General features: G+C 42.7%; 1 protein-coding gene across 1 annotated transcript; it reads left to right on the top strand.

Moving 5' to 3' along the window:
• LOC141375248 (uncharacterized) lies at nucleotides 1-6,667 on the top strand. The gene is made up of 2 exons (XM_073907893.1): nucleotides 1-1,468; nucleotides 2,132-6,667. Exon 2 carries the CDS (start codon nucleotides 2,906-2,908, stop codon nucleotides 3,770-3,772), a length of 867 nt encoding a protein of 288 aa, XP_073763994.1. The 5' UTR covers nucleotides 1-1,468; nucleotides 2,132-2,905; the 3' UTR covers nucleotides 3,773-6,667.
• The last annotated feature ends 6,712 nt before the right edge of the window (nucleotides 6,668-13,379 follow it).

Below are 13,379 nucleotides of genomic sequence, written 5' to 3'. Positions count from 1 at the left end.
CCTCCACGCGGCGCGCCTATGCCCTGAAGTGGAGTCTATTCACTGAATGGTGCGTCTCCCACAGAGAAGACCCCCGAAATTGGCAGATCAGTGTTGTGCTTTCTTTCCTCCAAAAAAAGCTGGAGAGCAGGCTTTCGCCCTCCACACTCAAGGTTACGTGGCTGTCATCTCCGCTCATCATGATGCAGTGGCTGGCAGCACCGTGGGAAGGCATAACCTCATCATCCGGTTGCTAAGCGAATTAATCCACCCCACCCCCCTCTCATGCCCATGATTTCGCCCGCTGTCTCACAAGCCTGCATACAGATCCCTTTGAGCCACTTGACTCAGTATCTTTAAGATTTCTGTCCCTGAAGACAGCTCTGCTGGTCGCGTCTACATCTATTGAGAGGGTCAGGGACCTAGAGGCATTTTCGGTCAGTGATTCGTGCCTGGAATTCGGGCCAGATTACTCTCATGTTGTCCTGAGACCCCGCCCAGGATATGCGCCGAAGGTTCCTACCACACCGTTTAAAGCCCAGGTAGTGAGCCTGCAAGCGCTGCCTCCGGAGGAGGCAGACCCAGCCCTTTTCTTACTTTGTCCAGTTCACGCTTTGTGCATTTATCTGGACCGCACTCAGAGCTTTATATCATCTGAGCAGCTCTTCGTCTGATATGGCCATCGGCAGCAGGAAAGTGCCGTATCAAAACAGAGGTTGGCCCACTAGATAGTGGATGCCATCTTCCTCGCTTACCAGAGCCAGGGTGAGCCGTGTCCCCCAGGAGTGCGTGCACACTCCACTCAGAGCATTGCATCCTCTTGGGCGCGTGCATGCGGCGCCTCTCTAACAGAAATCTGTAGAGCTGTAGAGGGACACCTAATACATTTGTAAGGTTTTACAATCTGCGAGTGGAGCCGGTGATTGGTGATTGAGGAAACAACTCGGTTAAGGTGTTGAAAGAAGCTTGCTGCGCCATTCTCCCTAACATGGAGATACGTGCGCTTTTTCATCTGTCAGTAAAGTTCCCCGCTTAGGTAAGCCCTGCAGATTCCTACAGAATCACTTGCTGGCCCATTAGGTTGTAGGTCTGCCCGCTGTACAGCCCGCGTTTTGGGTATAGGTGCCTGCTATGCATGATCCCATATGCTTATTCAGCCAGGGTGTAGTCCCCCCTCACAGGTGGACCCGTGTCTTCCCTCTCCGCTAACCATCTTATTATATGTGTAATCCCCCTTTTCAGGGCTAGTCCATATATTTTGCCATCATATCTCCCCATTGGGTAGCAGGTGGCCTCCACAGCATCTTCCCAACGTACTGTCGTACTTTTCTTATCTAGACGCTTGCAGCTCCTGAAAAATATATCTAAATCCATAAATCTTCTTTGAAGCGAGATAAGTAAGGGCCAGGGATCACGTTGGAAGACCGCGCCTCTCTATGATGCAGGAGCGCTCACGCTATGCCTGGCTATCCTCTCATCGGAGGCGAAGGTAAGGTGCAGTCATTATGGCGTTTTCCAGACATTTCCCCATACATGCATTAAATCCACTTATAGCATTGAAGTTCCCCATCCGAAGGGGAATGCTCTGGTTACTAAAGTAACCCTCATTCCCCGAGGAGGGGAATGGAAATGCTATATAGCATCGCCATTATGATTGTTAATCAGCTGTAAGTGTCAGTCTCTTCAGCTTAAAAGAATAGCGTTGCCTTGCTTTCCCTGTGCTTATGTGCAGAGTTGATTGCAATAAGCTACAGGTGCGCAAGCTTACGCTGCCAACTCAGTTGGCATTTTATTGGCTCGTTATATACTCTTTCAGACAATTGGCTTTCTGAAATGAATTCCCCATTTGTGGATTAAATCCAAATATAGCATTTAGGGTTACTTTAGTAACCAGAGCGATCTTCACTCACCACAGTGTAGCCCTCTCTATTAAGTTCTGATTGTTTGTTGCCCATATCTGAAAATTCCAGCATTGGTATAAAAGTCATGAATGTCTTTGTTTACCAGATAACATATGTTATCAAATGGCATAAAACCAGTTCAATATTTAGTAATCAGAATACTCCAATTGCCAAACATTATACTTTAAATTTCACAAAGCAAATATTTTCGTATCTGAAGAATATAATGAACACAAGGATTTGTTTGTCAGGTCATCTGTTACGATAACCAGCGATCGCTCTCTGGAGATCGCTGGTCCCCACTATAACCATGGACTACACTTCCGCCTTCCTCTGGACTACATTGATTACAGTCGCATCACCTGAGGACTTTCAGAGACTGATTAGACACTCTTCGTAAGCCACTCATTCTACCATCCAGTTTGCCAAGTCTTCTTTGCTTCCAGTGACATTACAACGCGTTTCTCCTTGTCTTGTTTTTTCCGAGTTTAGACCCTAGCCTTGTTTACCCTTGTTATCCCGTTTAGCTGCCAGCCTTATGACCTATTGCCTGTACACTGATTACGATTCTGGATCTGCCAACACATACCCGTTTACACCTGATTAGACCATTGCTTGCTTGACCATTGAATAAACCTGCATATTGGATCTTACCTCCAGTTGTGTGTGTCACCCCCGGCGTTACAGAAGACTCGGCCAAAGATGGATCCAGCGGGAATACAAATCATGTGCCTGCGTCAAGAAGCACAGTCGATCGAGGAGTATGTTGAGGACTTTATCAACCTGGTACATTCAACATCAATGAGTGAGGTATGCTCATTTTCATGGAGGACTATCCGAGCCTTTATATTCAGTGATGCCACTGAATGATCCCCATTGCTCCATTATGAACTATATTGATCTAGCTCTTCAAAGAGTGGATCCTCCTTCACCATAGGCAAGGTGGAGGAAAATCCTAAATGTTTTTTTTTTTTTTTTTTTTTTTTGGGGGGGAGCCTTGAGGAGCCAGTCAGCCAGCTCACAAGATGGCTTCCAGTCCCAAGTCTGTTCCTGCACCTGAAAGGCAATCTCCAGAGCTGCTAGATCCTCCAGTGCTGCCAGATCCTCCAGTGCTGCCAGATCCTCCAGAGCTGCCAGACCCTCCAGTGCTGCCAGATCCTCCAGTACTGCCAGACCCTCCAGAGCTGTCAGAGCTGCCAGGGCCACAGCGAGAGTTGACGCCGCAGCCAGCGCCGCAGCGAGAGTCGACGCCGCAGCCTGCGCCGCAGCCAGAGTCAACGTCGTTGCCCAAATGCCACTGCCTGAGCTTCCCAAGTGGCCGCCGCCTGAGCTTCCCGAGTGGCCGCCGCCTGAGCTTCCCGAATGGCTGCCGCCTGAGCTTCCCGAGTGGCTGCCGCCTCCTAAGCTTCCCGAATGGCTGCCGCCTGAGCTTCCCGAGTGGCTGCCGCCTCCTAAGCTTCCCGAACGGCCACAGCTCCTTGCCCTGCCGGTCCCAGCCCGGCTCATCGCCTTGCCGGTCCCAGCCCGGCTCCTCGCTCTGCCGGCTCCACCCAGACAGCTCACCCGACTGGCGTCATCCAGACTCCTCGCCTTGCCGATCCCAGCCCGGCTCCTTGCCCTGCCGGCGTCATCCAGACTCCTCGCCCTATCCAAGCCACCCAGACTCCTCGCCCTGCCGGCGCTACACAGACAGCTCGCCCTGTCGGCGCCACCCAGACAGCTCGCCCTGCCAGCTCCCCACAAGCCTCCAGCCCTGCCGGCTGCCCGCAGTTCTCCAGGTCCTCCGATGTCTCATGATCCAGGGCCACTGCAGCTCCACGCTCCAGGCCCTCCGCAGTCCCACGCTCCGGATCCTCTGCAGCTCCACTCTCCGGGTCCTCCGCAGTGGTTAGGAAATTACAACAATCTATGAAAAGAAAAAAAGTATGGCAAATGAAAGCGAACTGATGTCGATGTCTAGTGTATATGAAAAAATATGTTTTTCCCTACCGATAAACTTCCAGAGAACGATTAATGTTTTTTTTTCTTTTTTCAATGTCATATGGTTCCTTTTACAGCATTGATGTTGTAATGTAATAAAAATATTCATTCATTTAGTTGTCCAAGTGTAAAGCAAGATGAAAAGCTGTTTACAAACACGTGTCGTCAGAATCAGCAGGCCAGCACAAAAACTCCATTGAAAATACTGGAGTGAAATAAATGTTCATATTTTAAAGACATGGCGGGAAGAAATGAATTTAATGCAGTGCTTTCTGTATATTATGAGACCCACTTTATATTGTATTTCAATCAGGCAGTGAAGATTGTTTATTTTTAAAGAAAACCTTAAACGTGGCGATATTGTTATGGCATACAGGTCACTAGAAGTGCTCTAATGTTGTTACTGAAAATGAAAAATCCTTCTGCATAATACCCTGTTCTGTTTCAGCTGATCAATATTTATGTTTTATCTTGAAAAAAACAAAACAGCAGGTTATGCCACAGTATTACACTTTACTCAAGGCCAGGACTCATGAAAACATGTGTTGCTTGTTCGTTTACAGTTCATTTGGTTCAAATACAGTTCATTCTTGTACCAGTAAACTCTCCACCATTCAAATACTCTCCTCTCATAGATCTCGCAATAGGGAAACTCCTACAAATGTGTATGTGTAAAGTCACAGCTAATATCGCTAATGTTTCACTCAGTGTCTTTAATAAATCCTAAGTGCTTTGTCAAGATCACTCAATGTCGTCGCTATATTATATCAATATATTGCTAATAGTTTAGTCAGATTATGTTCATCCATAATTGGCATTTACTGTACAGTAGATCAGAGCACAACATTAAATCTTTGCATTTTCAAAGAGATTCAGACTGTAAAAAATGCAGGTTCTAAATAATGCATTGATGCTGTCCCGACCCAAATCTGTTAAATTATTCATTCATTTTTTTTCTTGTCAGCTTAGTCCCTTTATTAATCCGGGGTCGCCACAGCGGAATGAACCGCCTCAGTTGAGTTAACCTTTACTAATTTAACTAGATTGAACATAAAAACAAGTTGTCCACCTCCAAAAAAACTACAAAACTCAAGAATTGTATTAATTCACCTCATTTTAAATTAGTTTGAATAAGCGGGGAATCTTTTTGAGTTCCTATTATTGTCACTATAGATAGAGAGGCTTTGTTCAAAAATAAAACAGAAACTAACATCAAACAACATTTACATCTTGCAAATGTAGGCAAATTAGGCTAAGACATGAATGTGCTGTTTGTTTGATCTCCTTTTATTTTGGGGGGAAAACCCATGACTGTTATAAAACACGGAAAAAGTTCTGTCAAAGCAGAACTTCAGCACAAACCAAACACCAACAGAACAATTTCATTTACAAATAATATAACAAATACAGGGCTGAAACTGAAACTGCCCTTTACTGAATCATTTAAGTAGCTTTAATAAAAAAATATGTATTCAGTGTAATGAAGGGCCACTTGTTGATTTTGTATGTAGTATTTTTAAATACATTTTATTTAGCTTTATGCTTTATTCTTCATTTTGCATCTGCAGTACAAAATGCAGCTGCCAGAGTTCTTACCATGTCTAGAAAATATGATCATATCACCCCAATTTTATCCTCCTTAAACTGGCTGCCTGTTAAGTTTTGTATTGATATTAAAATATTACAAAATTTTAAATAATCGAGGTAATCTGTTTATCTGACCAACCTTCTGTCTCGCTACAATCCAACTCACTTCTGGTAGTACCTAGATTAGCAAAGGAGGTCGAGCCTTTTCATGTATGGCTCCTAAACTCGGGAATAGCCGTCCTGATAATGTCCGAGGCTCAGACACATTCTCTCAGTTCAACACTAGATTAAAGACCTATCTTTTTAGTAAAGCATACACTCAATGCAACACATAATGGTGTGATGCATGAATGTGCCCCACACAGGTTTCTGCATCTCGTTTATACACATTATGAACAGTAGCTACCAGGTTTTTATTCTCTTTTCCACCATATTCATCCCGAGACCCCCAGAGATTATGCAGTGCCATTGATGCAATCCAAGACCTGTGAAGAGATGATCACAAGGTTTCCACAATCCCGGACCAGGCCGTATCCTGAGCAGCTGCTGTGGTGGTCATGGAGGAGTAGAGAGCATGAGTCTGATTCATGTGAGACACCAAGGACAGACGAGTCTTTGATGTCCCCCTTGAAATATTAGCCCCCTTTTTATTTTTTTCCATTATTTATTTCTTCAACACATTTCTGAACACAATAGTTTAATAACTCATCTGTAATCATTGATTTATTTTCTCTTTGCCATGTTGACGGTAAATAATTGTCACGATAACCAGCAATCGTTCTCAAGAGATTGCTGGTTCTCACACTATAACCATGGACTTCACTTCCCCCTTTTCCTGGAATACATATTCATACATGCACTTCGCCCAGACACCCATGCTTACTCATCTAGACTGATTACACTCGCAACATCTGAGGACTATCAGAGACTGATTGCATTCACTACATAAGCCACACATTCACGCTCTCAGTTTGCCGAGTCTTGTTTATCTTGTGATGATATTACAACGCATTTACCCTGTCTTGTTTTCCCGTGTTTCGACCCAGCCTTGTTTATCCTCATTGTCCTGTTTAGCCGCCTGCCTTACGACCTCTTGCCTGTTGTATGATTATGATTCTGGACTGCCTGTACATACCTGTTTGCACCTGTATTGATTATTGCTTGCCTGATTACGATTAAACCTGCATATTGGATCTTACCTCCAGTTGTGTGTGTCATCCCCTGCCGTTACAGAAGACTCCGGCCAGTGTGATGGATCCAGCGGCAATAAAGATCATGCGTCTTTGTCTGGAAGCACGGTCCATTGAGGTGTACATGGAGGACTTTATAAATATGGCCCATCTCACAAAAATGAGTTAGTTATGTTTAATGATTTTAACTGCACAATCCCCACTGGACATTAGCATATTATATTGATCTTACACTACAAATGAGTGGTTCCCCCTTCACCGTAGGCGAGGTGGAGAAAAATCCTAAATATGTTTTTTTTTTTTTTGAGGGGGGGCAAAGAACAGCAAGACCTGCTGGCAACGGGGATTGCGACTCATTCCACACAGCCAGCTCACAAGATGGCCACTCCCAGTCTGCCAGCTCACAAGATGGCTTCCTCTCCCAAGTCTGTTCCTGCTCCTGAAAGGCCATCTCCAGAGCTGCCATATCCTTCAGAGCTGCCAGACCCTCCAGTGCTGCCAGATTCCCCAAAGCTGCCACACCCTCCAGTGCTGCCAGATCCTCCAGAGCTGCCAGACCCTCAAGTGCTGCCAGATCCCCCAGAGCTGCCAGATCATCCAGAGCTACCACTGCCAGAGCTGACACTGCCGCAGCCAGCGTCGACGCCGCAGCCAGCGCCGAAGCCAAAGTCGACGCCACTGCCTGAATGGCTGCCGCCTGAGCTTCCCTAATGGCCGCTGCCGCCTGAGTTTCCCAAATGGCCGTCGCTGCCTGATCTTCCTGAATGGCCGCCGCCTGAGCTTCCCAAATGGCCGCCGCCGCCTAAGCTTCCCGAACGGCCACAGCTCCATGTTCCAGACCCACCGCAGATCCATGCTTTGGGCACTCCGCTGTCTCATGATACAGAGCCGCTGCAGCTCCACGCTCCAGGCCCTCCGCAGTTCCACGCTCCGGGCCCTCCGCATCTCCACTCTCCAGGCCCTCCGCAGCTCCATTCTCCAGGCCCTCCACAGCTCCATGCTCCAGGCCCTCTGCAGCTCCACGCTCCGGGCCCTCCGCATCTCCACTCTCCAGGCCCTCCGCAGCTCCATTCTCCAGGCCCTCCACAGCTCCATGCTCCAGGCCCTCTGCAGCTCCACGCTCCAGGCCCTCCGCAGCTCCATGCTCCAGACCCTCCGCAGCTCCACTTTTCAGGCCTTCCGCAGCTCCACTCTCCAGGCTTGCCTCAGCTCCACACCCCAGGTACGCCCCAGCTGCATGGTCCTGGTCCTCTATCCCTCCCCCTGTTCGGCCTCCACTCCACCTCCCGCCTGAACTGAATTTGGAGCATCTAGAAGCCACTCTTTAGAGGGGGGGCTATGTCACGATAACCAGCGATCGCAGCCCCAGTTGTATGTGTCATCCCCCGCCGTTACAATAATATTAGACTAGATATTCTTCAAGACACTTCTATACAGCTTAAAGTGACATTTAAAGGCTTAACTAGGTAAATTAGGGTAACTAGGCAGGTTAGGGTAATTAGGCAAGTTATTTTATAACAGTGGTTTGTTCTGTTGTAGACTATCAAAAAAGTTGTAGACTATCAAAAAAAAAAAAAATAGGTTTAAAGGGGCTAATAATTTTGTCCCTAAAATGGTTTATAAAAAATTGAAAATTGCTTTTATTGTAGGCAAAATAAAACAATTAAGACTTTCTCCAGAAGAAAAAAATATATATTATCAGACATACTGTGAATATGTCCTTGTCCTGTTAAACATCATTTATGGTTTTTTTAAAAAAAAGGAAAAATTTCTAAGGGTGGCTAATAATTTAAGACTAAGACTTCAACTGTATATATCTAGACTAGACAATCCCACTTGCTCACTGTAGACCTGTGGCATATGATTTGTTCCATTATTATGTTTTTCTCAACATTCTCTTGCTTTGGCTAAAACATTTTTAATAGATGATGCAGGCGATGTTTGACTGAATGTCTGCTGTCTGGATGTTTGCCTGAAAGGATTATTTCTATAGGATAGGGCGAGGGTAAGGAAATTAAAACAATCCATGAAAAAAAAAAACTGCTTTAAAAAGCTCAAGTGTGGCAAATGGAAGTGAACTGATAACTTGTAGGCTGTTTTTCAGCAGCTTATTAAAATCGTGAACCATTTCAAGAGTTCCCACTTAGATATACTTAGCATTACTAGCAGGTTTGGCATGCTGTCCTGGGAGAGAGCCCTGAGCTCGGAGATACTTAAGCCAAAGGCTCCCGCCCGGTCAATAAGCAAATCAGGGGATCTGAGATTATGTAGGTCTTGAGAGCTCCCCCTTAGAAAAGGGAGGAAAAAGAGGAGATGGGATGGAAGGGGGGGGGGGGGTCCTTCCAACACGAAGATAGAGCAGTATGGAGAAAACGATCCATTTAGAGTAAGCTTGGATCACTCTGACTGGATTATAAATGATTTCAGATGAGCAGCCAGCCGTACTCAATCATGTCATGTGCTCCTCTCGAAATTAGTTTGTGAAAATTCACTTTGGACCATTCTTCCAACCTATAGTGTATATGAACAGCTCATGTCTTTAACTACCGATAAACTTCCAGAGAACGATTAATGTTTTTTTCTTTTTTCAATGTCATAAGGTTGCTTTTACAGCAATGATGTTGTAATGTAATAAAAATATTCAATCATTTAGTTCAAGTGTAAAGCAAGATGAAAGCTGTTTACACACACACACACACACACACACACACACACACACACACACACACACACACGTGTCGTCAGAATCAGCAGGCCAGCACAAAAACACCATTGAAAATACTGGAGTGAAATAAATGTTCATATTTTAAAGACATGGCGGGAAGAAATGAATTTAATGCAGTGCTTTCTGTATATTATGAAACAAACTTTATATTGTATTTCAATCAGGCAGTGAAGATTGTTTATTTTTAAAGAAAACCTTAAACTGGCGATATTGTTATGGCATACAGGTCACTAGAAGTGCTCTAATGTTGTTACTGAAAATGAAAAATCCTTCTGCATAATACCCTGTTCTGTTTCAACTGATCAATATTTATGTTTTATCTTGAAAAAAACAAAACAGCAGGTTATGCCACAGTATTACACTTTACTCAAGGCCAGGACTCATGAAAACATGTGTTGCTTGTTCGTTTACAGTTCATTTGGTTCAAATACAGTACATTCTTGTACCAGTAAACTCTCCACCATTCAAATACTCTCCTCTCATAGATCTCGCAATAGGGAAACTCCTACAAATGTGTATGTGTAAAGTCACAGCTAATATCGCTAATGTTTCACTCAGTGTCTTTAATAAATCCTAAGTGCTTTGTCAAGAGCACTCAATGTCGTCGCTATATTATATCAATATATTGCTAATAGTTTAGTCAGATTGTGTTCATCCATAATTGGCATTTACTGTACAGTAGATCAGAGCACAACATTAAATCTTTGCATTTTCAAAGAGATTCAGACTGTAAAAAATGCAGGTTCTAAATAATGCATTGATGCTGTCCCGACCCAAATCTGTTAAATTATTCATTCATTTTTTTTCTTGTCAGCTTAGTCCCTTTATTAATCCGGGGTCGCCACAGCGGAATGAACCGCCTCAGTTGAGTTAACCTTTACTAATTTAACTAGATTGAACATAAAAACAAGTTGTCCACCTCCAAAAAAACTACAAAACTCAAGAATTGTATTAATTCACCTCATTTGAAATTAGTTTGAATAAGCGGGGAATCTTTTTGAGTTCCTATTATTGTCACTATAGATAGAGAGGCTTTGTTCAAAAATAAAACAGAAACTAACATCAAACAAAATTTACATCTTGCAAATGTAGGCAAATTAGGCTAAGACATGAATGTGCTGTTTGTATGATCTCCTGTTATTTTGGGGGGAAAACCCATGACTGTTTTAAAACACGGAAAAAGTTCTGTCAAAGCAGAACTTCAGCACAAACCAAACACCAACAGAACAATTTTATTTACAAATAATATATCAAATACAGGCAGGGGCGTAGCACCAAATTCTCGGCCCTGTACCCCCTCAATGTCAGTGTGCCCCCTCCACATTTTTTTTTATTATTTGAATATAAACATGCACAAATAGTGTTTTAATCTATATTCAAATCAGATTATAGTAATGACTGGTTCTTTCATTCACCACCATTGAGTGCTGCTTCTGCTGGTGTGTCGGAACCACTGGTTGTTTCTGAAACTGGTTAATGTTGGCAACCTGACGTTAGCTGGCCTGGCCCATAATTTACTTACAGCAACAAGCAGCCTGGTTGACAAACTAAGCTCAAGATTTAACATTAGCAGACATACATTACAGGGCTCGAAATTAACTTTTTTACTTGGTAGCTCTGGTGCTCCCAACTTCAAAAAGTTAGGAGCATCCCAAAAAATTTTGGAGCACCCATTTTCTTTTTAGTTATGCGCCGATCTTGATTCTTAATGGCCGATTTTGATTAGCACACGTACATCTCGGAGATGTCTATTTGACGTCTGCATTCACATCTGCAAGACATCTACGAGACGTTTCCTATCAGATGTGAAATAGACTTCTATTAGACATCTTTAAGATGTTTGCGATTCAGAATGTGTGTAAAACTGACATCATACAGACGTCTGCCAGACGTTTGTGTACAGCAGGTGCTTTCCAGATCAAGAGATCTTTAACAGACATCTTGCAGACGTATACAGACACAAAATATCTAATACAATGGCATTTCAACCTTTATACCATTAAAAGGGATAATCCAAGTATATAATTTCTTATATTAGTATTACTTAATTGTTTAGATTTTAAAAGGCACATTAACTTCTTTCACATTTACACATGGATCGATAATTGCAAAAATTTGAACATAAACAGCTGAAAAAATTTATTGGAAATAAAAATTCATTCTCTGTCACAAGGGGGCGCTTTAGGAGCACTGAAATTTTATGGTTTCCCTAGTAATGACTGTACACAAATCAGCATTATACTGTATGCGACCCAAATGGTCGCAATTTCGAGCCCTTCATTAGCAGCAGCTGGGGGGGGGGGGGGGGGGGGGTCAATATATTTTGAAATAAATAATGACATTGACATCAATTGGAGGGGCCAATTAATTAGAAGTAGGCTACAAAAAATAATAATAATAAAAAATTGGTGGGATTTCAAAGGGCCCTCTCCCTAGACGGGGCCCTGGGTAGTCAGGTCCACTTTCCCCCCACTACCACGCCCATGAATACAGGGCTGAAACTAAACTGCCCTTTACTGAAACATATTTAAGTAGCTTTAATAAAAATATATATTCAGTGTAATGAAGGGCAACTTGTTGATTTTGTATGTAGTATTTCTAAATACATTTTGTTTAGCTTTATGCTTTATTCTTCATTTTGCAGGATCTGCAGTACAAAATGCAGCAGCCAGAGTTCTTACCAGGGGGGTATTCCAGAAAGCTGGGTTAACTTACCATCTGCTAAACCCTAAACTCTCGGTTGATTTACCCAAAACCTGCTTACCGCGAGTATGTTGGTTCCAAAACAGGTGGTAAGAGTTAGTTAAATCAACCTCCTGAAGATAACCGCGGGTTAATGCGCGTGCACGGCACACACCTGAAGGCATTTTCAGTAGATCGCCGAATTCACGATAGAAACCATAGAAAGTCACGGTGAGAAAAAAAGGGCAACGCACTTTACAGAGGCAGAGCTGGAGGTTTTAAACACAGAGATTACACATCTGCTTCAACGAAGGAAAGAAAAGAAATAAATAAATAATAAGAAAGTTTATTAGTTTGTTAAATTACACATGCCACCCTCCATTTTATTGTAATGATAAATTAAACTACTCTTTAACATCCTTTTTGAGTATGTTGTGTAACCATTCATGCATTTATTTTTCTTGCCATTTATTTCTTAAGGCCACAATATGTGTATTGACTAATAAGGCTTATAGAAATTGTAATCTTTCTGGAGCTAGAACTCTGTCCAAAGTCATTAAACACAGAATATGAAAAATATGTTACACGTTGAAAGGTGTGTGTATAAAGCAGTGTAAAAAATCATTCATTTTATTTCAGGAAATGAAGAAATGAACAGAACAAACTATTTGATTAAACATAGTTTTTTGACGAATTATATATTTTTAGCACTCTTCCATCTGTTTTGTCTGCTTGGGTCACTGAGATTTCCTCTGGGTCAGGCTGCAGGTACGTGTCATCGTATAAGGCAGAAAAGGGGATCTTTTGTCCTCCAGCAAGTAACAATGTAGTGCCCAGTAATGATTCTATTTTATAATACAAATATAACAAAAATAAACATTGTGTTAAGCAACATTTGCTTTATAGTTTTTTTATTACTATATTTGTGTTATACACTTGAATCATTACTTCCTGAAAATCAGCCATTTAGCCTCAACATAGTGATGAGGTGGGGTGTGTGATGAGCTGGTAAGTGGAAGCAGTAATGAGTTTAATAGTTGAAACACCAAAAGATTAAGGATAGAAAATTAAGTTGTACCTGCACACTTATACTTTGGACAAATTTTATATTATCAGTGTCCTTTAGTGACTGATGGAGCTTTAAAATCAGCTGCAATTAATGCACACAATAGCATTTAGAAACCCTGAAAAAAATATTATATTAAAAAATGTAGGTGTGTGTGCGTGAATGTATACATATGAACGACGTCCTACATCTTAAATTATTGGTATATTTTCCTACAAAAGACAAAGCTGCCACTTATAATATTATACAGAAATGTGAGGGTGCAGAAG

Source organism: Danio rerio, chromosome 7, assembly GCF_049306965.1.
Source record: "Danio rerio strain Tuebingen ecotype United States chromosome 7, GRCz12tu, whole genome shotgun sequence".
NCBI lineage: Eukaryota > Metazoa > Chordata > Actinopteri > Cypriniformes > Danionidae > Danio > Danio rerio.
Note: the sequence above shows the minus strand (reverse complement) of the source record. Positions and strands in the feature narration are given on the sequence as shown.

Excerpts from the sequence above, each read along its gene's own strand:
- LOC141375248 (XM_073907893.1), top strand. The coding sequence starts at position 2,906 with ATGGCTTCCAGTCCCAAGTCTGTTCCTGCACCTGAAAGGCAATCTCCA.